Genomic DNA, 26654 nt, shown 5'->3' with positions numbered 1-26654 from the left:
CAAATTGTCTCCCAGGGTGCTGCAGTGGAGTGCACTGATTCGTACCCATCTGTCTTCTATCATGTCCGCCAACAGATCTGACAATTATCTTAATGCCCATATGCTTAATTGTGGTCTCCTCAATTCCCCCATTGCTATCGGAAATCCTACAGGAATTTCAATTTGGCATTCAACTTTCATTTCAGGGGATAAGATTCTCAGGCCTGCCATTTTTTTTTTTCCATAATGCCAGCTAAGCCACTGACAGCGGAAGCTACAGCAGTATGGGACATAGCCCCTGCTCGGTACAAGTATAATAAAATGTCACCTGGCTTTCCAAAACTGGCAGCCCATTCCAAATTAATGTTTACTGTATTTCGTCAGCTGCTGAGTTCCAAATCCAAAGGGGGACCGTTTCTGCCAATGCCACCATACCGGAAAATGTACCAATAAAGGTTTTATTAAACACGCCAGTAATGCCATCATTGCCATGCAAAGATGTTTGGACATTTTTCCATATTTTTTTTTCACTATTCTGATCCTAGAAAGACACCATATTGTAAACATTCTCTATGCTTCCAAGAATAAAATTATAGAGTACAGCATGATGACTTGGTCTGAAAAAAATACTGCTGAGCTTTTTATTAACTACTACTACCTACTCTGGGGTCCCTTGTGGCATTGAGACAGCAATCACTGGCTTTATCGTGTACACCTTCAAGTAAGACCAGTAAGCATTTGCAGACCAATAGGAACATGAGTAGCATTTTCAACGGCATTTCCAAGTAGTTATTTTCTTAGCCTATTGTTAGGTGAACGTTGACACAGGACAGTGGGTCTAACACTAAAAATATTTATCCATGAATTTATACGGCTATGAAGCAAAAAGTGTAATTTTTTCCCAATCCAAAATCTGAAACGACGAAGCAGAATCATCACTCTTTTGCTACCCAGTGTTTTAAAAGAGTATCTCCACAAAGTGCAACAATAATAAGAATCTGAACTAGCAACAATAAAATTCACAGAACCAAATGAAGCATGTGCTATCTAAAGGCAGCCTAGCATAAAGTGTCACCTTTATATCCTCCAAAACAATACAGAAGAAAATTCAGGGAGAGAGAGGAGGATCATATAAATCCTACTAACTGCCCAGATTCAAAATACAGCAAAAATAAAACCATTATATATAGAATGGATAAAAAAACAAGGTCCTACCGTATAGCACAGGGAACTACATTCAATATCCTGTGATTAACCATAATGGAAAAGAATATGAACAAGAATGTATAACTGAATCACTTTGCTGTACAGCAGAAATTGATACAACATTGTAAATCAGCTACACTTCAATAAAATAAATTTTTAAAAAAAGTTAAAACAAAATACAGCAAGAATAGCAAAGGATTTAAGGACTCAGGAGCAGCAGGACGTATAAATGAATGTTGTAGCCGAGAGATCTGGGGAGTCCAGTGTTTTCTGCTACCCGGGTGCCCGTGTGCCTTCCCAGAACAATCTGAATGGTGGTCATTTAGTGTCTATGTGGATGCTTCAAATATATTAAGACCCTGATTATCTCCCAAAGCAGCTCACTCCATTTTCACCACAAGTTGGCCTCCTTGTACATTCCACCCAATGGTCCTAGATTCAACTTCTGGAGTTCCATGGAATAAGTGTCAGCCCTTCTCACATATTTAACACCATGGCCATGCCACTCCCGTTTTTCATCGGTAACTGAAGCCTAATCTTTTGTAGGTAGAGCATGCCCACCCAATTCCCTTCAATCATTTCTCACTCTTCGTGTATTGTTTTTATTTTCCTTCCAGACCAAAGAGTGGTAGCTGTTTTCCATTTTTGTATCTGTGCATTTAGAAGACTGATTCAGTCAGTGATTATCCTTTCAATCTGAGATGTCCACTTGCAAGCATGACTTTTACAGCCCCTGATCAAATGGTAACTCTTTAAGACTGTCCATCAATGTTAACCTAAATAATTACCCAAGTGTTGATTCAGTTACTGGCATTCCCAATGGATTTCATTTCTTTCCACAAAGGATGATTCTAAGTTGGAATCACTGAAGGTAACCACGGATTTGAGCACAGCAGAGATTCTCGTACCCTCCTCCTATTTTAGAGTCATCCTGTTAAAACCCTCAAGCCTTCTTTGTGGGCAGGCTACGATGCAATTCAAGGTTAGTATTTTGCTTTTGAATTAAAATATATTCAGTTATTAATCTTGAAATTTCTTTTTTTCCCCCTTCTAGACACGTTTAGCTTTTAAAAGAGGATAGAAGAACCTACAACCAATAACCTTTCCATTTTCTTTCCCTCAACTGTAAGTGAAAGACAGTGCAACTGAGTGAAAATTATACAGTAATGAGAATATGTAGATTATAACTGTAACTGGTCTTTGTTTGCTGTACAAGTATAATCATGGGTAAGTTGCTCAAATCCAAAACAGAGAAAATAACATTGGCAGTTACAGAGAGTAAGTTCCAGGTTTATTGCAAGGAGTAGTAGTATGCGTGACAGCTAGTACACAAAGGTACACAATAATTATTGATATTGTTAGGTGTTCCAGCTGAAAATACTTGCATACTACATAAAAATAAGAGTCTACATAGTTCAAGAAACCTTAGAACTCAAGCTACTTTCACTTACAATCCCTTTGCACTCTGTCTCTATTTTGTTTATATCCATTTGATTTTAAATCTTTCTCCTGCAGAATGACAGTAAAATGTTAAATGATCTCTAAGCATGTTTGATAGTTGTTCCAACTAGGTTTTTGGCTTTTAGTCACGCATGTTAGCCAACTTTATTTTCTATAGATCATCTCAAATAATACATCATTTTCCATAAAGGAAGTTGGAAACAATGTTATCCTTGATATTCGAAGGCCTCCCTTGTAAACTATGTATAGTCCAGGTCAAATGAATGACTAATGGTAGGTCCACATCCATGGATCCATCTAATTAGCTTGATTCTCCAGGATCAAGTCCATTGCCTGTGGCTGTGGAATAGTATTCCGATCTGAAGAATTAGCTTTGCTTTTCGTGTTTCCTTGACCACAGACAGCATTTCCTAACCCTATTTACTTCTCCCTCAGAAACATTATTTCTGGTCACATAAGAGACAAGGAAAAACACCACAGTGAATGGCCAGCACAAACCCATCAACAGAATAACTCAGAAATAGATGGAGAAACCAATACTGCCTTCTGTATATATGAGGGTCAGGATTTGTCCACTTACAAATATAATAATAATGCAACCAGAAAAAAAGCAGATTCCTTTAACCTACACATCAATTCTAAGGATGGCACCCAGAAAATCCAAACTTCATTAAAGCCCTATTTCCATAAACCTTTTCATCTAGATAAGCAATAAAGTTAAAAGGCAGCCTGTGAAAGGTTAGCTTTATCAATATTGATTGTAAACTTTTTTTGCAGTCTTTAAGAATACAGTCATCTTATAGCCACATACAATATGGTTTTAGATATATCTATGCTAAAAGTAGAAGAACTAAAATCTAAAAATTATTCAATAATTATCAGTTGACTGATCCAAGAGTACACTTATTAATTCAACAAATATTTCCTAATCTAGCCCATGCTTGTCACTCTGACAGGTACTGGGGACAGGGTGCTGAATAATTTAGAAGTGGCCCCTGCCCTCATGGAGCTATAAGCGATTCTTGGTGGGATTTTCGTGGAGCGATCAATTTAGTGTGGTGGTTTTAATAGTAAGGACCAGAGACTCATTCCAGCTGGCTCAGGTAAAAGGAGATTTAACAGGAAGAGTTCTGTGATCTACGTTTTGGGCCTGGAGAACTCTCGGGACCTAAGGCCACCCCTTGTGTCTCAGGAGCTGTTTCCAGCCTCTCTCCTTCCTCTGTTGGTACCTCTGTCTCTCTCTGGCTTCTGCCCACTCAGAACTATGGCCTGGACACTTCACAGGAGTTCCCAGTACATCCTTTCAGGTTCTGAATCTGCTCCTAACTCCCTCTCTGTCTTAGAATTTCTGAGTTCAGAATGCCAAGATCACCAGATGGTCCAGCTCATCATTTTGAAGCAGACACAGGCCACCCACTGAATGGGCTAGCCTGGGATCAGGTGTCCTCACCCCTGGTCCAATGAGCTATAAAAGAAGAGGGGGAGGCAAGACCATGTGGTCCAAACATGGCTGCCCCTTCCTCGGGCCCCCATAAATCATGGCTCTTATGTGCAGATATCTAAGTTTCATTGTATCTTAGGACAAGGAATATTCAAATTCTGACACAGCTATTTAAATTCTCCAGTGTGACTTTATCACTGGGAATTACTAAATACTTTTAGAAGTGTACTACCTCTTTTGAATCACATAAGCACCATATCACTTTAAATAATCTTACTTTCTGAGGAAAGAACTGATATATTAAGAACACTTTTCAATCACAGTATATAGACTTTAAGGGAAGGGTCTGGGGAGACCTGGATACCAGTTAGGACAAACTTCTTCTCATTTTACAGAGAAGAAAGCGAAGGCTGAAATGGTTAAGTGACTTAGAGAACATCTGGTTAGAGGACTAAAACAGATTTTGAACTCAGAAAGCTTATAACAACATTGAACAACTTGATTGAGCATATATTATATATATATATGTATGTATGTATGTACATATATACACACACAAGCACACACACACAGGGGAGGGGAGCAGAGTTTAGGAACAAATGGGGTGACTTCCTGGAGTTTTCATTTTAAAACAGTGTGTTTATGTGTGTGTGTGTGTGTGTGTGCACGCATACATAGATGCAGATATAAAAATCATTTTAGTTTTCCTTATCATAGGGGGAAAAACATCATGGTCCACCAACTCAGGCCAAGTCCAAGATGTCTAACTAAATTACAAAATTTAATATTTGCCACGACTCCTCCAACATAAACAGATTTAAAAGATATGCAAGGCTTCCCTGGTGGCGCAGTGGTTGAGAGTCCGCCTGCCGATGCAGGGGACACGGGTTCGTGCCCTGGTCCGGGAGGATCCCACATGCCGCGGAGCGGCTGGGCCCGTGAGCCATGGCCGCTGGGCCTGCGCGTCCGGAGCCTGTGCTCCGCAACGGGAGAGGCCACAATGGCGAGAGGCCCCTGCACCGCAAAAAAAAAAAAAAAAAAGATATGCAGTTTCAAATTAGGTGGCTGCTGGCAAGGCTGTTGTTATGTGCGGATGCGGATGCGAAGAGAGCATCCTGGTAAATGTCCTTATCCTGGTACTCAAGCTAACAACAAACACCACAAACAAAAAAGGCATTCAATGTTTCTGCTCTCTTTGTTTCCAGGGAGTATTGTGAAAGTAATTATTCTGTTGTATTTAAGAGGCCTATTTCATGGATGGGAAAATGTATTAAATTTTATTTGGCAGTTATTCAATCCTTGTTAACGTTATCTCCAGAGATAACTGCTTCAAAACAGGCTTTCAGACCTCAGTTCTTTCTCCTCTACCATAATCCTTCTAAAAGAGTGTAGGATGGAAACTTTAGGAAACTTGTCATCAATTTCTAGACCTGCGAAAATGACGTAAAACCAGAAATGCTGTTAGAAACATTTAGCTCAAAACAAAAGTTTGTAATTAATGGCATGAGGTTCAAAATCTTCCTTTTGACAGAGGTGTTTTTTAGAAAGAAGAAAAATAACAACAAGAAAATGGGGCAAAGAAAAAAGTCCTGGTAACTTTTACTTTTCTCTCTTCTTTCTCTTGTTTTGCCATAATCATAAAAAGAAAAAAAGCTGATGGGCTGGTTCTTTTTATTGTAATTGGACACCCATTGACAGAGAAAACAGTTTTGGTGTCTGAACTGTAATCTCCCCATGAAATATCAATTATACATGACAGTCATAGAGTGCTAGATTTCAGTTTCAATTATCTTGCCAGATCTGTCTGTGTCATATTAGAGGAAAGCAAACATTTTCTCAAATGTGCAAAAAATACCATTGAGTCCAAAAGGTGCATCTTTTAAAGACGTGGGAAGTGGTCCTGCAAACTTTCTTTAATAGCTCACAGATGGGGACTCGGAAGTTCATGAAATAGCAGTGTAGACACTGTGAGGAACAATATTGGAGGCACCAAATTCTGTAGAAAATGAGACTAGGCTCTGATAACCAACGCTTTCGTGTGAAAAAGCCCTGACATCTGGGACACCCTTCAACCACGAATATAATTTCCATACTCCTCAGTTTAAAAAAAATTATCAGACCATTTAAAAAAATTCATGTGATTAAACCATTAAAAGGACTTTTCACTAAAGTCAGATCTGGATTGAATTCTTTAGTTTGGATTTCGATTCTTAAAATGTTTATTGGGAGAAGGCCTCCTCATTTTCTTAAAAACACCTGTTTTTTCCCCCCCCAGAAATGTCACAGCTTCACTTAGGCTTTGCCTGAAGTAAGGTAATTCCTTACTGGGCAATTCTTGGAAATGTATTTAATGCTTATTCCCCAGATGATAAAATAACTTTCGAGAGGATTTGAACACAATCTAAATGACCCTGACCTTGGCAGTGTCATGGGATCAGCTAGGCTGAAACTCCCCTCATGTCCACCAAAATGGTTAAAGATGAATGATTCTGCGATCTAGTTTGAGAGATGCAAACGGCCGTTACCTGATTTCAGTTCATCTTTTTATATATTTTTTTCTTAACTCATAAGTTCCATCTAGTGAAACTGTTTCATTTCTCGCCTCTGCATACCCACCCTCCACCCCCAATTCTCTACATCATTTTCCTACACAGGAAACCAGAACTGGATGCAGCCCACCAAGCGGGGACCTCAGTGGGTGGTTAGCAGTCCATTCCATCCCTTCCTTGCCCGGGGTAGCAAGTTAGTAAGTAGGCTGGAGGGAACTAAAGTTAATCCATGCCTAGTGAACCAAGCCCATGTAGCACAGAGATTATGGTGCACTTTTGCAATTACTTGTAAGCAGCTTCTTTTGCCTAGTGTGAAGGAAAAGACAACTGGACACTTGATGTGTACTTGGAATTTCGGGTCCCCCCGGTGTCAACACACCAGTGTGAGGCCGACTGGCACACAAAGTGCTCTGTAGCCAGCCCAGGAAGTCCGTCACTAGGGATTCATCCTTACCTAGCTGGCCTTAGTTTTAAATTTTTTAAATTAATTTTTATTGGAGTATAGTTGATTTACAATGTTCTGTTAGTTTCTTTGCTGTACAGCAAAGTGAGTCAGTTATACATATACATATATCCACTCTTTTGTAGAGTCACAGATGTGGAAAACAAACATGGTTACCAAGGGGGAAAGGGGGGGTGGATAAATTGGGAGATTGGGGTTGATATATACACACTACTATATATAAAATAGATAACTAATAAGAACCTACTGTATAGCACAGGGAACTCTACTCAATACTCCCTAATGACCTATAATGGGGAAACAATCAGGCCTTTATTTTTTAAATGCTTTTTTTATTATCCAATTAACATCCGCTGATTTTAACATATTCGGAAAGGCAATGGAAGTGTGAAGAAGCTTGCCTGAACTAATAAAACATTTCTTTCCCATCACTTCCAAAATACTCAGCTTGTAAATGCTATATCCTCTGTGCATCACTTGGTCTCTTGGATATCAAGTTTCCAGCATGGCTTTTCATTGTTCTATGGATTAAGTCTAAGATCAATACCTTATGCTTCTGGGTCCTTCACCTGGACACCAGAGGACCATGCTTGTACCCTCCTATTCTTAAATTCCTTCATCTCAATATTCAGTTACCTACTTGTGGCCCTTCATCTGCTGCCTTCACTCCCACATCCCTAAGGCTTGAGCTAAGCCCTTCCTCTTCTGTCCCCCAGGGCTGGTTTCCTCCCCATGACCCCTGAACACTTCTCTTTCATTAGTCCCACAGACCCCCATACTCTCATTCCTCCTAGACTGTATGGGTCTCCAGAACACTCATCATCGTGCTGGATCTGGACAGGGCTCTCCCCTGATGGTTCATTACGGACACCACCCTTAAAACACGCTCCAGGCCACTGTCTAACAGGGCAGGGCATACGCATCAATGATTTTGTTTTGCTGCTATTCACAAAGCCTATACTTGTCTTTTTTTTTTTTCTTTTTTTTTTGGCCGTGCCACGTGGCATGCAGGATCTTAGTTCCCTGACCAGGGATCAAACCCGTGTCCCCTGCAGTGGAAGCGCAGAGTCTTAACCACTGGACCACCAGGGAAGTCCCAAGCCTATACTTGTCTTGAAATGTAATTATCCCAAGGGCAAGCACTGGCTCCTTGTACAGGGCTGTAATATCACAAGGTGCAATTAGTTACTTCCTAAACGGTGACACCAATGACATATATCTCGTGAGACTATCTGAAATCTAAAAGCTTTCAGTACTGTCGAATATAGGTTTAGCATGTTTCTATCAAAAAATAAACATTTCATTTATTCAACGAATGCCTATTATATGCAAGCCACTGCAGGAAAAAATAATAAAAGATAGATGTGTGTATTCCTTTACAACCTCTTACATCTTAAAGACGAATTAATATAATTACTATATAGGGCAAAATAAGATGAACGTCATAAAGGAGTATAAGGTCATGTAGGGTTTTAAAGGATGGGTGAAATCGTATCAGATGGAGAAACCAGAGACTACTTCAAGAAGGTGGCATTTTAGATAGGGTTTGAATGATGGGTAGAATTTTGATATAGATTATCTAAATATATATATTTTTAAAAAACTGATACTTGACATTAATTAACATCTCAACTTTAAATAAAAGTTCCTATTTTTACAACAAGAAGTGCCCATATTTAGATTATACATATACGTATATATGAAGCAGCAGCTAAGGACTGCACATCAACGTGTTTTCATACTGTCAGACAACACATTTTGGACAAAAAGCAGACTTTTGTAAAGCCCTTTATAAACCTCAATGGCTTTGTTACAAAGTGAACAACATAGGGCATTTTGGATGCAAATGGTACCTCACTGTATGTGTGTATTATTGGCCCAAGTGATTCACTCTTATTTAACTGCAATGAAGTCTTTCATCTCCCAGCTATACAATAATAGTTTCCATATGACCAGTGGCTCTGCTATAAATAAGATCAAAAGCAAAAGAAAGGATTTAATAAAAGAAAATGACATTAAGAGTAGCATTAAATCAGGGGAAAATACCAATATCCAACTCTTTGTTTTTTGTTTTTTTTTTGAGAATAAAGCTCCACAGAGTACGAAGCAGCTTCCCCAGTATGTCATGAAAAGGCATTTACAAGCGGTAGGCATGTGCAAAATCCATTTGCACAGGCCCCAGAGCGGCAAAGATTAAGTTGGGGTATGGGACGGGGAGAACACCCCCCACGTAGAGGCAGGCTGGAGGACAGGTACCAGACCAAACAGCTAGCTTTACAGTGCACAGTTCAAGGGAACGTGTCAGTGGCAGCCGTCCATTCACTTCTCTGTCTTTTTCTGTTCTATTTTATGGAGATGGGCTTTTTGGTAATCCCGAGTTTCTCAGAGAATCATAACATTGCTCAACCCTAGTACATGAGTTCTGAGAAAGGAAGTTTTTTTTGGCTATGCACAGTGACTTGATATGAAGAGCCAACTTCCCAAACAAATTTTCTTCTAGTTCTTTAAAAAAAAAAATTACAATGTTAATCTCTATTCCCGACTGGATAAACAGCTGCTAATAACCCCCAGCTCCCAGGGGAGGAGGTCGTTTCCTTTCATCTTCAGGCTGGTGGATATCTGACATGCACTGGCCTTTAGTGATTCCACATGTTTTGTACTTGGCCTTTTTCAAAACTGCCTTGTCCTGGTTCTGCCAATTTGGGTTCCTTTTCTGCCTTTCCCCGAGATTGCCTCCATGAACTTGGAGGACGTACTCAGTTCTGGGACTACTTATTTGAAATCATAGTTCTTTTACTGTGGGTGTATTTAAAGAGGAAATTCAAGCACTTACAATACCTAAAGGAAGTTAAAGCCTTGGACCTTTGTATTTGAAGCCTTGGGAGGGAGACAGCCATTTCAGAGGGAGCAAATTATTCACTCAAGGGCTGGCCATGTTCAAAGATGCTCAATTTCTAATAGCATCACTAATGCGATTAGTTTATCTGTTTGCGTCCTAAATAAAGGAGCCAACTTCAATACTTTTTCCTCTAATAGGAAGTACCCTGCAGAAGATGACAGGGCCAGCCGGGCCCCAGACTCTTTCTCACTTGTCCCTAAGCACCTGCTTTTACTGGTGACCTCAGTTCTACACCTCAAGATTCAGACATTTCGCAAAACAGCTTTTTAAACAAAAACCAGCTGTTTCCCATCTAGACTGCAGGGGGGAAATTTTTGGGCGGCTCACAGAAACATTACCCAGAGACTACCATTCTCCAATAACTTTCACACACTTTCAGCTCCGAACGAGACCCGTCCCTGTGCAGAAGCTGGGGAGCAGGCAAATGTGAAATTAAAATGTGGAAACTCAACACTGTGGTTTTTGACAATACGTCCAATTAACACTGCTTGAAAATGAATGTGGCTATTGTATCAGGACAATGCTTCCTCAAAAGATGTCATTTAACTAATATTGGACAGATCTTTTGGTTAAATTCAATTTTAGAGTTCTAAGTTGACTTATGGACCTAGAGGAAGCTATAATTATGCACAACTGTGAATGTCAACCAATTAGGTAGACTCCCCGCATTTCAGAAATTCGACGTTAACACTTCTGTGTTTTTTTTTTTTAGGTATGCACTCCTAAAGGTGCTTTGCCTAAACCCTCTTCTTATTTCAAATCCATTTTGCACTTCTGTTTTCTAAGCAATGAAGATACTTTTGATTAAAAAAAAAAATTTACAGCCCCAGTAAAAGTTAACAGAACACAACACCTACAGGTTTTGAAAAAAATATAAAATAGCCAAGGTCTAGTCTTGGCTTTTAAACGGTGCCAAGTTGCTCCAGTATTTTCTGTTTTGGTATGAATGACATAACTGAATTACTTCATGAGCTGCTACTTTAATTCCTACGGGTGGAAAATTCCATGAGTTAATTTAATTTGGATGTAAAAAATATACATGAAAATTCACTCTTCCTGTCGACTCTCCTGTGAAGGATGCGAGCCAGTTGTCGGAGCTGCCGTGCTCGGAGGAGGGGCTCCCGGCCCAAGGCAGCCCTGCCTGGCACACCGCATCATCGGGTCATTTCCCTACTTCCACCTGGGCACTTAAGATCCTTGATTTTCTGCGTATTTTTTTGGATCATGTTTATTCTATGGCTCTGTAATGCCTTTTCTAGCCTTGTCTCTATTGAAATCCAACGCAGACTCTAATATGAGCTCAATGACCTCTCCTCCAGGAAACTTTCCTATCCACCCCGAAGGCTGCCCAATGTTCGTCCTTCTCCGACTCACCTCTCGGGTCACTTAATCATTCCACCCTGCGTGATAGTTAGTTAGGCACATACTTGTGTTATCATCCCCCCAGAGCCAAAGGCCTGTGGGTTCAGAGACTTTCTCTTACACATGTATGTATCCCCCAAGGACCTGAAGCACAGACAATAGAGAACGAGTGAAGAAACATCTGTGTAATTTCTAACCTCTACAATACAGATTTTTCCCTTCAGAAAATCTGCTTTCCTGAGAAAATGAGGGTAATATTACCTTTTAAAAATGTACAGGTCGTGTCTTCTCTAAATTACGGACTGGTTAGCACTGTGTCTTTGTCCCCAACAAAATATAACTGTGCTACTGAAAGCGTCTACCTGCTTTTTCCTGTTATTTAAGAAGAAAGCAAAGTCAAAATGTGTTGAGGTAATAGAGTCTGTTTTAAATGTGTTTTTATATTTTAAAAGCAGAGGAGACAACCGTTGGGTTTTATGTATTTAAGGTTCATGACACCAGGGTGCTAACCACAGGGGAAAGATTAAGGAACTAGGCTTGGCTTGTCCTAGAAGCAAGGAGAAAGGGAGTCCTTTGGGTTTGACGGTCCAGTGCAGACTGACTGTCTCATTTCTAGGTCACAGGGCCTGAATTCAAGTAAAATGGGTATTGGGGGAAGAAAAAGGGGATATACCTAATTTAGACCTAGAGCTGTGGGATCTGGGCACACATCATGCCGAACCACTTGTCTTAAGAGCTTGTTAATGGAGAGTAAATGGTCTCCCTGCTGTGGCTGGATTCAAAACCTCTTGACTTTTGTTTAAACGGATGCTGAAATATCAATGTTGACCTCAAGGATTCTAAAACTGTCGTAACTAACCCATGGTCAAGAGAACTTCTCTAAGTCAGACGGAGAAAGACAAATACTGTATGTCTCAGTTATATGCAGAATCTAAAAAAATGAACTCAAAGAAATGAGAGAGTAGAATGGTGGTTGCTGGGGGCTGGGGGAAATGGGGGGATGTTGGTCAAAGGTGAGAAACTTCCACCTATAAGATAGATAAACCCTGGGAATCTAATGTACAGCATGGTGACATTAATTAACAATACTGTATTGTATATTTGAAAGTTCTTGATGGTGGCTCTTAAAAGTTATCACCACCACCAAAAAAAAAAAAAACCCAACTAATTATGTGAGGGGATGGAGGTGTTAACTAACCTTACTGGAGTAAACATTCTGTAAAATATACATGTATCAAATCGTTGCATTGTACACCTTACACTGACATATGTTAGATGTCAATCATATCTCAAAAAAGCCGGCAGACGTTTTTTAAATGAAGGGAATTTCTTCAAGTTATTTTCCCTTTCTGCCTTTTCCGCCCAGGTTTTCTTAAAATAAAGTACAACTTTGATATAGAGAAAACCTTCCAATTGAGGTTGCTAATCGGCTTTCAGAAATGTTTGATAATTGTGGAGAGTAGGAGAGATGGTAGAACACTAGAGATAGGCAAATATCCTCATTAAAGAAAAACAAAACCCAATGTAGAAGCTATAGAAAGATGATGTTGATGACTAAGATCTTGGGTGAAATTCTATAACAGGCTATTTAAAAGACAGTTCCGAAATGCTCTGAAACACAGGCGATGACCTCTCAACTCAGTTTAGTTCCACCAAGAACAAGTCTTTCTGTATAAACCTCGTTCACGGGAATGCTGCACACCTGGCGTTTGGTGACAAATTTGCCAACAACAGAGCTGCAGAATATGTGACTGAATGAGGATTTAAAGGAGACCCTGACACCGGAAACGGTATGAAATTCACTGATACAACAAATAGTGCACCAGGACAGTTGACGGACATGTGGCCGATGGATTTCAGCTGATTTCAAGTTCAGTGTTTGTCAGTAGAATGATGATGTCATCAAATACTGCCAGTAGGATGCTGTTAGGTGGCCTTTAATGAAGACATAATGTATGTAGTGGGTTTTGTGACAGATCCACCCTAGTCTGTGCTAATGATTCCTTGAGCATTGTATTCAGTTTGGGATTCTACACACTAAAAGGTCCTGGGCGAGCAGTGGGGGAGTATTCTTTTTAAACTTGGAAGAATGCACTGGAAAGTTATAAAGTCAAAACTTTTTTTTTTTTTTTTTTTAGGATAAATATTTGAAGATCCAGATGTATACCCTAGAGGAAAAAAAAAAACAAAAAAACGAGTAGACTGTCTTCAAGTTTCTCAAGTATTTGCTGAGTTGACTTAGGGGTAACTCCAATGGGCAGAAAAATGAAAACTTCACAGGGAAATAAATTTGGGCTGGACCTAAGGAAGAATTTTCTAAAGTCTGATGGAAATGGGATTTATGGTCATTTAGAGTACTTAGCCTTGGAGGAAGGAGGCTAATAGAGGCTTGTTCACTGCTTGGCAGCGAATTTGTAGAGGGATTTGGATGGAGATGCCTTCTAAGGGTCTCTGAGATTATATGCTAATAATTGCTTAGAAATGAAGTAGGTGCTCAAATATACACAGACATTTATGGAATCAGAATCCCTGAAAACCCAAGAGGAACAAGACTGAGGATGACTAAGCCCCTGTGGTTCATACCCTTGTTGAAGATGGCCACGTAGAAACAGAGTTTTCTGACTTCTGTTACTTGCATTACAACATACCAGTAAATGCTACTCAAAGTATCACATCACTGCCCACTACTCTCTCCTGGGGCCAAATTAGATTGGCAGAACTCAATAGCAACAGGGTGCAGAGAGCCAAGGGGCAACTAAAGAGTTTTCTTGGGTTTCATCAGTTAACAGAACACGTGTAATACCAGCCACAGTTTTGAAATTGCTATGGCGTCGGGTTAGAGAGGAAATTTGTTGCGGCAGTGTAATATTTAGTACAAAGAGTGCTGGTCTCGTTGCTGGCTTGTCTGGTTTCTAATCCTAGCTCGGCCATTAACCAGAGAGTATCCATACCTGGGTCACTTCCCCCTTCTGGGCCTCAGTCCTCAGCAGTAAAATAAAAGCAATGGGCTAAATGACTTCTGCGGTGCTTTCAGCATCTAAAATTCAATGGTCCTAATTCCTAAGAACTATAAAAGCAGAACTCATTTGTTTATCCTCTGAAATCCTAAGTGGTAAAAGCTCTCATATATTTAGTGTCACTGAAATAAAAAGGTGCTTCTTCACCTAATGACTGACCTTCTAATGAATTCTTTGTAATCCAAAGTCACACTAAAAATGATACTGAAAAGAGGGAAAGTGGGCCAAGACTGGCTTATACCAGTGGTTTCTAAAACGTGTGCCACATCGTCACCTAGGAGTCTAGTAAGAGGCCTCAGGTGATGCTGTGGAGAACAGGTGTGGGTGGCGTGTTTCACAGGGCTCCTCCACCCCTAGGTCATCTAGGGCAACTAGATCCTTAGGGGACCACTACTCCTCCCAAGTGACAATCTGATCCTTCCCTCCCGGATATCAGAGCTGGGCCCTGCTCTCCTATGAGTCTTACCACACTGCCGCAGCAATTTTTTTAAAAAAATATATACCGTATCCTACGAGACTGTGAACCCCTTGAGAGGAGAAACCACAACTTAGCATAGAGCTCAGCATTTGGTAATGACTTGGTAAATGTTTTCGAAATGAATAGGTGGGCTTTAAGCAAAAAGGCTCTGGGAACCACACTAATATTATATATTAATATTAGCTAAAATGATCCCACCATTGCTGACTCTACTGACGAGTAATCAAGAGCAGGAACAGGGCTTCCCTGGTGGCGCAAAAAAAAAAAAAAAAAAAAAAAAAAAGCAGGAACAGAATCACATGAAGGTATCGGGTTGGCCAAAAAGTTTGTTCCGGTTTGTGCATGAGACAGTATGGAAAACCCGAATGACGTTTTTGGCCAACCCAATATTTTTACTTTTTTTTTTTTTTTTTTTTCCTCGGTACGCGGGCCTCTCACTGTTGTGGCCTCTCCCGTTGCAGCGCACAGGCTCCGGACGCGCAGGCTCAGCGGCCATGGCTCACGGGCCCAGCCGCTCCGCGGCACGTGGGATCTTCCCAGACCGGGGCACGAACCCGTGTCCCCTGCATCGGCAGGCGGACTCTCAACCACTGCGCCACCAGGGAAGCCCAAACCAACCCAATATTTTTGATGTGAGTTTCATTCTTGTTCTGTTAAAAGAGGAGTGAGGTCATCTGAAAGACTTTTTTTCAGGGCTCATCTGAATACTGCATGAATAACGGAGAGGCATATTTGGAAAACCGCTGTTTCAGTAACTTATCAAAAATGTAATGATTTAGTATCAGAATTGATATCCGAGGGCTTCCCTGGTGGCGCAGTGGTTAAGAATCGCCTGCCAATGCAGGGGACACGGGTTCGAGCCCTGGTCCGGAAAGATCCCACATGCCGCAGAGCAACTAAGCCCGCACACCGCAGCTACAGAGCCTGAGCTCTAGAGCCCCGCGAGCTACAACTACTGAGCCTGCGTGCCACAGTTACTGAAGCCCACGCGCCTAGAGTCTGTGCTCCGCAACAAGAGAAGCCACCACAATGAGAAGCCTGCACACTGCAACGAAGAGTAGCCTAGAGAAAAGCCCATGTGCAGCAACAAAGACCCAATGCAGCCAAAAAAATAAAAATAAAAAAAGAACTGATATCCGAGGCACAGAGGGGAATGATATCTGGGTAAGAGTTTCTAAGCAGGTGAGTAATAAACCCAGCTATTTCTTTCTTTCTTTATTTTTTTTTTGCAGTACGTGGGCCTCTCACTGTTGTGGCCTCTCCCGTTGCGGAGCACAGGCTCCGGACGCGCAGGCTCAGTGGCCATGGCTCATGGGCCCAGCCGCTCCGCGGCGTGTGGGATCTTCCCGGACCGGGGCACGAACCCGCATCCCCTGCATCGGCAGGAGGACTCTCAACCACTGCGCCACCAGGGAAGCCCCCAGCTATTTCTTTAATCTCCCACATTCCGAAATTTCTGCTTGGATTCCATTAGAAAACTGGGAGGCTAAGGTAAGAAAAACAACTTAATGTTTTAAAATTAACTATTCCAACCACCTAGCAAGGAGCACTCACCACACCTCTTGCCACTTAGCACAGACATGTTGATTTAAGAATAAGTGTTTAGACAAGGTGGGATTTAATCCAGCATACTACCATGCTGGAGGAAAGTTCTTTACCTTTCCATGTGGGTAGGGAGCTGCTTTGGGAAACTGGCCATAAGACACCTAGAAACTTCTCTCTTGTCGACCAACATTTGTTAAGATTTGAAAATCATGAGTTCTAACCACCTGAAATTAGCTCTTAAAAGGTGTAACTATAGATCCTGTCTGAGGAGTGCTCATGATGGTAAGACAGAGCATGGAATTTACAGTCAAAGTCCCCTGAGTTTAAATCTAGCTTCCGGACTTGATATTGAGCACTCAAACCTTCTAAGGCTCATCTGACCAACACCTAAAATGGAAAGCATTACCATCCTCACTGGGCTCTTGTGAAGATGGCCTGAGATAAGGTATATGGAGCTCCTAGCTGAAGGGCTGGCCACTTGTCAGGCACTCAGAAAATATTGAGTTTCCTTTCTTCCCTTTTGACTGACGATTTATCTACTGGGAGGGAAACAAAATGTAACACATGGTACTCAAGGAATTGACAATCTAGTTGGTAAGGCAAAAGTCAGACCTACCAAAGATATATAGCTTTGCCTAAGTGGGTAAAATAAATATCTAGCCAAAGGTATGATTCATAGCGCTGTGAGAGTAGAAAAGAAAAAGACTCTCACAGGTGGAGGTGGCAAGGAAAGGTTCCCTGGAAGAGACAGAATTTGAGTGAGAGTTTTGAGAATGGGTGGGAATGAGATGGGCTAAGAGCAGTGGATAGAACAGGACAAGCCAGATAGACACAAAAGACGTACCTAGTGAGAATGCACAGCGCAAATGCTGGTAATATGCAGAGGTTGGTCTTGCTGGCAAAGTTTCTGCATTGGAAGAGCTAAGCACAAGGCTTTTGGTAGACAGTGATGGGCTTAATAAGCTAGGCTAAGAAATATGTCTTTATCTTGTAGATAATGGAAAGCCGGTGAAGGTTTCTGAGCAGGAAAGAGCATGGACAAATAGTATCATCTAGAAAGCCCACAAGAATCAACATTCGCTCGAGTGCTATGAGCCATGCTGCTGTGAAAAAAAAAAAAAAAAATCCCTTTCATTATACTAATACTTAGTCATTTACTGAAGACCTACTTCAGAACTCCAAGGAAAACATTTTATGAATCAAAAGCTAAGTACAATATGTTAGCAATTAAATGAGATAACATAACGGCCCAGGCAGAACCACGGTTCTCCCCACCACGATTGCAAGCTGCTGCAGAAAGAAATGCTTCTATCATCTTCCAAGTGATCAAGCCATTTCGTTTTGATTTTGGAAGGCAGGGAGAGAGGAAACGAGGAGAGACGGAGGTCAAGAGAATTCAAAGCTATCTGTTCTTTAATCAGAAGGAATTATTAAGGAGAGTTATAAAGGAGATTGGCTCAAAACAAAACCAGCCCTGGGATGGGTGTTAAGTTACTGCAACTCGCTTACACTCCAGAACAACAACTGAAGGTGTGTAGCTGGGAATGAAACTCCCACCAGCGCTGGTCCGACGTTTCCAGTGTGTACCTCCCACTGCTACTTTATTTACTGCAGCTGGCCAACGTTTTATGGCCTGTTTCATGTATTAAAATTCAAATGTGGAAAACATTACCAGTATCCTCCTTGAATTTTTTTTGTTGTTGCTGGGGGGAGGAAGGGGGGTGGGTTTTTCCCTTCCCCTTCAGCTTCCTTTTTATTGTGGAATGTATCAAATGGTCAAAGGCTAACTTCAGACTGACTAAATTCAAAAACTATTTCCTTTGTTCTGATGTTTTTGTTTGAAAAGTCATACCAGTTTGCGCAAGGCAAGAAATGAGGATCCGATCTCTTGTGCACACGTTGGGGTTTTGGGCCGAGGAGCTCAGATGCGCTGGGCGCCCTGAATGTTTTTGAGAAAAAAGGAGAAAGACTGCTAGGCCTCCGTCGGCTTCAAAGGGCAGCAGGTTGTCCTGCCATGGCTTTGGAGTTACTCTATGATCTGGTTGGCTCGGCCGTCACCCTTGACTGAATTAGAAATGTCTTCAGGAGAGTGAGTGAGCACTTTTCCTCTTCAGCAAAACTAGCAGTTTTACTGCTTCGGCATCGTTTCTTCCAAAATAATTAAAGACGTTGCTGTGTAATATGGGCCGATGATTTCCCCTTTTCTATTGCTCTGTTCATTCTCTCCCCTCCCCCTCCGCCTGGGTCAGTCCCACTTCCCATCTCCAAAGATGAGTCTAGTCTCTTCCTCCTATCCCACCTCTGAATCAAACTCAAAGAGGAGGCAAGTCAAAGGTCAAATAAAAGGTTCCAGAAAACATCTCTGTATAGTTTATTATTTTAAAGAACCACTTAACCTACATCTGGTATTTAAGAGCAAACTTTACATATTTATGGAAAAAAAAAAAACCTGTCTCTGAAGCAACGTCCTGGGTGCACGTTGCATCCGTTTAACATATGCAAAACGAACACAGCTACAGAAATTAAAGTATTTTTCTCTTGATTGAGAGCAGATATACAGAAATGGTTGTAAGTCACAGATCTGGCTTTTAATAAAGCCAGATTCCTTAATTAAAAGCAGTATTGTTTAAACATTGTAGTTTAAAAAAAAAGCTGTACAAACTAAAATCTCATATTATATGCATCCCAAGTGTATTTAGCACATTACCTGAGGCCAAGCTAAATTAAAATCTAGATTTTCCTTTTGTAAACTCTTAGCAACTGCCATGAATAGACAAACACTTTTTACTCAATGAGGAATTTTTAGGGTAGAGTCTACGAAAAGCGAAAAAAGAGAAAAAAAAAAAAAGATTTAGCTTTGGCATTCAAAAATACCTTTCCACGTTTTAGAAGTGAGTTCACTGCTTCTATTTATAAACCAGTATTTTTGGTTTCAAATTGGTTGCAGGTTTCCATAACATACCGCTCAGGATGGGACTCTTAATCTTTTATTAAGAGAAATGCAAAGGAGGGCAGAAGAATACTTCTGAACGAGAAAAGAACTTAAAGAGCCTCAGAATAATCTGTACTTCTTTTGCATTCTCCTTTTGGAATCATCTTTAAGTAAGAGATGCTCTAGTGATAATGGAAAATAGACCTTCATACACGCAACTTTCTGAGAGCCTGTAAGGCACAAAACAGGACACTAAGGTGTTCTCTGGTCAGGAGTTTGTAAAGAGCAGAATTACACAGAATCACTAGTAATATGAAATTCCCCACCCATATGGTCACTTCATTAACTGTCATCACTTAACATTTTGTTAGGGAGATTTGCTGAATCTTTGTAATCATCCAAGAAAGAATGCACTCCCAAGTCCTTTCCAAAAGTAAGTGGCAAAACTGAAATTTCAATTGTAATATGGACAAATCTGCTTAATTATTATTCAAATAAACACATTCGTAAATAGGTAGTGGTAAAACTACGATATAGTGAAATTACGTGGTGCCACATCACCTGTTTAGACAGACGCACCATATATTTCTGCCTCCCACAGCGTACTCAGAAGCTAAAGACATTGATTTGGCTTTTATTTAATAATAACTTAAAAAATCCAACCTATTCACATGTGAAATGCCAGCAACGTCACACGAACATTGGGATCTTTAGCTGAAGTCCCCAAACTGAAGATTTGAACACACCAGCAATGACCCAGCAATGATCTCCTAGGCTTATACTTAAGTGAAATGAAAACCTATGTCCACACAAAAACTAGTACATGAATGCTCACAGGAGCATTATTCCTAAGAGCCAAAGACTGGAAGTAACCCAAATATCCATCACCTGATGAATGGATACTTAACGTATAGCTATACAATGGAATCTTTTGGGGAATAAAAATGAATGATGCTCTGATAAATGATAAAACATACATAAACCCTGAAAACATTATGCTAAGTGAAATAAGTCAGTCAGAAAAGACCACCACATACTGTGGGATTCCATTTATAGGAAATATCTAGACTAGACAAATCTATAGAGACAGAAAGTAGGTTAGTAGTTGCCAGGGGCTAGGGGGAGGGAAGGATGGAGAGTGACTGCTAAAGGGCATGTGGATTTCTTTTCTTTTTGTAGGGGTCAAAGATGTTCTAAAATTAGACTCTGGTGCTGATGGCATAACCCTGAGAATATATGTAGAACACAGTACATTGTAAAAGTGAAAGGGGTGAATTGTAGGTTAAATAAATTACATCTCAATAAAGCTGTTTACAAAAGAAAAAACTGCAGCAGTAGTATTTGTACTAGAAATTCTAATTCTATAAGATAACTAGAGTCCCTAAATTTAGTCACTTACCATGAGTGAATGTCTGTTGGCAGAAAGAAGACCGGTTCCATACCCTGAGGCCAGACCACCCATTGCTCCATTATGAGCCGGTCCAATGATTCCGTGCATGTCCCCATGACCACCAGGCATGGCTGTGGACGGGCCCACGGCATGATTCCGGAGAACATGAATAGCATCGTCCAGTCTTTCTAAACGATCTTCAATTCGGCTTTGCTGTTGGTTAATAAATGATGTGAAATTTGATTTAGTTCGAAATTCGTGTGTAGGCTATATAAATAAAACCTGAGTTGACACGAATCACACTTTGGGTCTCTGAATATATGTTTCCAGTAAAGTTTATTTCCTTAAAATTATAATAAAAATAAATAGTGACCTTCCTAGAAAACTGGTGAAAATTGTTAATGCTATAATTATAGTGTAATTTTTTGTGAACAAATTCAGTAATTCTTCCAGGACATTGTTAGTACACATGCTACATTATATTGCATAACTTCGAAAGAGAATTTAGATTTACTTCAGAAGAAACATTTATTGAATTTAAGGAACGTTCTGGCAGGCATTTGTTAAAGATTTCAAAAAGTTAACAATGGAAAGGTGACCCATTTATAGTTTCCCAATTAAATTATCTTCTTAAGGACATATCTCCTGGGTTTCCTCTGTGCCATATGATATAGTGTTATGTATCAAGTCAGGGACAGGTAAATGCGTACAGACTGTAATTTCTTATCGAGTACTAACAATTTTTACTGTGTTTCTTGCTTTCTAGCTACCATCACCAGCTTGTGTGTGTGTGTGTGTGTGTGTGTGTGTGTGTAAAGGGAACAGGAGCCTCAAAACGGTTAAAGAAAAACATCGCAAAAATTCTGTCAACCAAAGTGGTAGGAGATTTCAAGACTGAAGAATCATAAAGACTTGAATGAATTGTTCACCGGGGGCTTCTAATTGATTTCAAAGCCCTTACTATAGTAGAGAATTCACTACCTTATAAAATGAAAAACCAGCTGATCTTTTTTTCACCCCAGCCATTAGGATTCTAGTTTTCCACAACTGGATACAGCCTATATGGATAGTTTTTGGTGAAGAAATTGGACACGGAGATGTGTATTCATTTTTTTCAGTGTGATCAATAATGATATCAAACAAACATCTCCAGGGTGCACTTTAAAATATACCGTCTCACTGGATCCTCACTCTACATGTGTAAGCAAGCAGCGAAGACATTATTATCCCTTCCTTATAGACGTGCAAATGAGGCTCAAAGAAATTAAGTGAATTAATTATTCAATGTCACACTGCCAGGAAATGGTAAAGTCAGGGTTACAATCTAAGTCTTCAAATCTAGTGCCTCTTTGTACCGGATCATGCTACAATCCACTTTGATTTCCAATGGGCTGTGCAAACAGATACACCAGCTCTCTCCCGCATGAGAAAAACAATTTCTAATTATTCCCTACTAACAGAAAGAACGTGTGTCTAATACAGTCAGTGTAGGGTACAGAGCCTTCTGATTTGGTGGGCTTTGGTGTTAAGGGGCCTCCTTTAAACTCCTAGCTCTGCTGCTTATATGACCTTGGAAAAGTGACTAAACTTCTTTGAGTCTATACTTCTTAATTTATAAAAATAGGAATGATGATATACACTTCCAAGTGTAAGTGTGAGCACAAAAAGAAATAACACACGTGCTTATCATCCTTTCTGGCTCACAGCTTCTGGGTGGAGAGCAGTTTCTGCTTGGGAATCCCCTCTTGAGTGTTCAGAATTCAAAGAGGATTAAAGCTGCCGTTCACAACTATAAACCTAGTCTTTACAGCTCTAGAGTTGGAAAAAAACCAGTTTTGATCGATGGGTCCCAGAGACTGACTAATGGAAGGAAACACTTAAAAGAACGATGGCTTATTTGGATGTGGGCTGTAGATTCATGGGGCTTATGTAGGCAGTGCTTACTTACACTGTCTCAATCTGTGGTCACCTTATTGGCTAAAATGTGGAGGTGGCCGATTTACACACGACAGCATGGAAAAGCACAGTGAAGGGGAAATCCACCTTTGTATCTGCATTTTTAGATTTTCCTTAATTTAAGTTGTTAGCCAAAAGGAAGAAAGGAAACCCTGAACGGCTGACAAGACAACATAAAGATAGACAGATAGATAGATAGATAGATAGATAGATAGATACATTGATCTATGCCTACTTCCATGTTCCATCTCAAAATATGCAGAGAAAAAGGGAAACCCAACCTTGAAGGACAGCTCCTTGCTGCTACCCCTCCCCATCTGACTCATTTACAGACCAGACAGTGCCTAGAGCAGTGTTGCTTCATGCGTGTTTCCAGCCCCTTCCACGTAAGCTGAGTGTCAAACACTGAATCATCATGTGATAATATTAATTACACCAAGGGAAAATTTTCAGCTATTCCCTACAAGAGAGATTTAATGAAATTACTAGATTTCCACGAGAATCAAAGTGAATGAGGAAATAAGCAGTAGGCTTCTTATTCAGAGGTCAAGAAGAACACGCCTATAAACCTGTTATTCTGGAAAGCAAAGCACAGAGATGTAGACTCTCCAAGTGTTCCGGCTCCACAGCATAGTTGGAACTCCAGCACTCTCATGTCAGGAGAGGCATCTAATCATTGATGCACATCTTCCTCTCACAAGGGGAGGAGGCCATGATCCTTCCAAGATTCTTAATCTCTTACCTGGTTCTAGATATTTAGAGCCCTGAGGCTTCCACTGTAGTAGTATCTGGGTTACAATCTATAAACAGGAACAAGCACCATCTAATAACTCTGGCTCTAACCAAACGCGCGGGCTTACTTGACGTGAAAATAAGAACCTTGGAGAGTGAACTCGATGGTAAAAGAGACACATGGCCTGAGAATGGCCAGAGTGGGGACTTCCCTGGTGGTCCAGTGGTTAAGACTTCACCTTCCAATGAAGGGGGTGTGGGTTCGATCTCTGGCCGGGGAGCTAAGATCCCACATGCCTTGTGGCCAAAAAACCAAAACGTAAAACAGAAGCAATATTGTAACAAATTCAATGAAGACTTTAAAAATGGTCCACATCAAAAAAAATCTTAAAAAAAAAAGAAAGGCCAGAGTGAAGATGTGCAGATGAAACTTACCAAAGAGTGTAAGGGTCCTTCATAATTAGGAGATGATGAAGCCTGTCCTCCATTTCTAGACCAAACAGCTGTGCCTGCTGATATGAAAATGGGAATTACAATGAGATCCGTATAATCTTAAAAATAATCTTACCAACATTTTAAACAGTTCTTATAAAAATTAGCAACGTTGATTTCTACTTGGACAACAGGGAAATACACGTAAACTTCCCATACAAGAATTTGGGGGCAAGGAAAACATTTTAAATGTAAAACATGTAGACTGTACATGGACTCAGAATCCTCTCAGGCTTCCTCCTAAAAGGGAACACTTAAATGATTCTGAATTTTAGCTAGAGAAATGTCCCTTTGATAGAAAACTATCATACACAGTCAAGGTACTTTTAAGAGTGCAAAGAGGGGCTTTCATTACACCCTCATGCAAAGCCAGTTTGTTAAACCAAAATTCTCTCACCAATGAAAAGCAGCTCTGCTACTTGTTTTTTAAATGATCTTTAAGAAAGGATAAGCCTTCAGAAACTTTTCAAGGAAATAAGATTAGCTGGCAGCGATCCACTAAACCAGGACTTTAAACACTCAATATAACAACATTAAATAATTTCTTCCCAAGAAAACACGTTTTTAATGATTCCCTTATACTTAAAGAAAGATTCCTGCTATAATAAATATAACACGTCTAACCTACCACTTTCAAAATAAAAACCACTTTTAAATTTAAAATAATACACACTCCATGTAGAAAACTTAGAAAATAAAAAAATTCAAGAAAGGGGAAAAAAATCTATGATCTCACTGAAATCTCATGCTCCGACACTGTTAGCACTTTAAAAATCCATTCTTCCTGCCATTTCTGGGTGTGCATGTGTGTGTATTTTTATGCTAAATAAAAATAGAATATTTCGTTCAATTACTTTTAGTGACAGAATCTGGACAGAGCCATTGGTGTGAAAATAGCAGTCTATCCCCATATTTATATCTTCATAAAGTTCTTTCTTCCTAACATGTGCTCTTCCAGGATGGATTACCAGCACCCCAAAAGTGGCCTTGTTTCAGTGTCTTCCACATAAAGCATGCTCCTCAGTTTGGGGGATTTGTGGCGTTTTCTGGAATGATTTGTTCACCGTAACTTTCCCCTCCCATCCTTAAGCTGGAAGTGGAGTGACAGAGTGGTGAGCCCTGGATTCCAGCCTGAGCTCTGATATTGCTACTGATGGATCCTCAGCAAATCCCATACTCTTTCTGGGCCTTCGTATGTCCATCTGTAAATCAGAGCATTCAACTCAAACAGCTGTTCTCAAACTTTATTAGGTTCTAGAATATTCTTTTTTCCAAATTATAAAATGGATGAAATCAGAGCTGCTTTGTTTGAAATGGGGAACTTGGGAGTTCTCCCTGTCCAGACTCCCTCATCCCTGGCCTCACTGGGCTCCGTGTTGTCTCAAGCCTTCTCTGGCTCTGGACATTGACACCTGTGATCATTTTCCAGAGCCTAACAATATGGTACTGAGCCGGAAGTGTACAACAATTCTGAACTTGACTTTTCTGTCATGGGGAGTATTTCCTTGCTGCTCCATTATCTTCTATGTCATCTCTGGCTCTTCCCGGTTTCAACATTATCTCTCTGGAGATATGAACTAAAAGGTCCAAGCTATTTCCCTCTCTATTCTGTGACCCCCTGATGTCAGTGGAGGCTTGGAAAAGGCTGATATGAAGTCTCACCTAAGCCACTCTGAAAGCTTTGTGGCCATCTGAAACCTCCCACTCTTTACCAGGCAACCCACGTTATGAGGGGCCATGTGAGTGCTGCATGCAGGGAATAATACAGAGATGGAGGTGGCGGCATTCAGGCAAGTGACTCCAGTCTAAATTACAGTAAGGTCAGGTTTCAATCAGGTACAGATGTGATTTCGTTTTTTTTTTTGTTTGTTTGTTTGTTTGTTTTTAAGAAGCCACCTGTCCTCTTTCCAAAGAGAAGAGACATGTACCAGACAAGGCCTTTCTGGAAGCATTTATACTGGAAAGGCAATGCGCCTTTAAAATGGAGCTCCGAAAAGTGCAATGCTTTACTAACACAATTTAACAACTTATAATGTTATTATTTGAAGCCACAGGTCATGTTAAATTTGTTCTATTAAATGGCAAAACATCCCCTTTTACTCCACAGCTACATCACAATTTATTTACACAATTATAGTTTTCTTCAACCATTCCAGTAACAAGGACTTTAAAGAGGGGATCTGAAAAGTCTAAAATTTCTGTGGGAAATGATCCTTTTGAACAGTCTATATTTGATGACTACATAATCTATATTCCTATTCATGACGATGTGAACTGGGTTTTCTCATTGAGATGTTTTCTTGGAGTATATTATTCTGTGCAGTATCTTCTACAGAGCCAAGAAAAGTTTAAGAAGGAAGTTTCCCACATGCCTGTACTTCTAAAAACATGTAATTTTAAAGAAAAGTTTTGGATGTAAATGACTTCACCATCGTAGGGCAGTCTGTCTCTCCCACCTCTTCCTATTTGTCCAGAAATGCTCTGTTTTGAGCTTTTGGAGGGAGTGAGTTTCCACCTAGTAGCACAGGAAGTGTAAGGGGGAAACCATGCCATAAACTGACACTCGGATGCAGTGGATTTATGGTACTGTACCTGACAGAGACGGGGGAGAGCCAACAGGAGTTGAAGGGTTTGATGAAAAGCTGTTGTTAGTGTGATCTGGAGAATAGATCTTAAAACAGTGGGGAGAAAAAAAATAAACAAACCCTCATTCATTGGGAATAAATATTCAACAATTTTAAACTACAAAGTG

The 26654-nt window shown here is 40.3% G+C and overlaps 1 protein-coding gene across 24 annotated transcripts in view; it reads right to left on the bottom strand.

The window, feature by feature from the left end:
• Positions 1-26654, bottom strand: part of TCF4 (transcription factor 4) — a 360905-nt gene that overhangs the window by 11046 nt on the left and 323205 nt on the right. For 18 of the 24 annotated variants that reach the window (XM_029217316.1, XM_029217380.1, XM_029217406.1 and 15 more), the window contains 3 exons: positions 26495-26573; positions 23846-23922; positions 20732-20935 (listed from right to left, as the gene is read on the bottom strand). In XM_029217316.1, coding sequence (XP_029073149.1) covers positions 20732-20935; positions 23846-23922; positions 26495-26573 — 360 coding nt within the window. The remainder of the gene's footprint in view (positions 1-20731; positions 20936-23845; positions 23923-26494; positions 26574-26654) is intronic. The other 6 variants (XM_029217397.1, XM_029217326.1, XM_029217371.1 and 3 more) reach the window with 1 other exon arrangement.

Source organism: Monodon monoceros, unplaced genomic scaffold (genome assembly GCF_005190385.1).
Source record: "Monodon monoceros isolate NGI ecotype Baffin Bay Population unplaced genomic scaffold, NGI_Narwhal_1 Super_Scaffold_1, whole genome shotgun sequence".
Classification (NCBI taxonomy): Eukaryota; Metazoa; Chordata; class Mammalia; order Artiodactyla; family Monodontidae; genus Monodon; species Monodon monoceros.
Note: the sequence above shows the minus strand (reverse complement) of the source record. Positions and strands in the feature narration are given on the sequence as shown.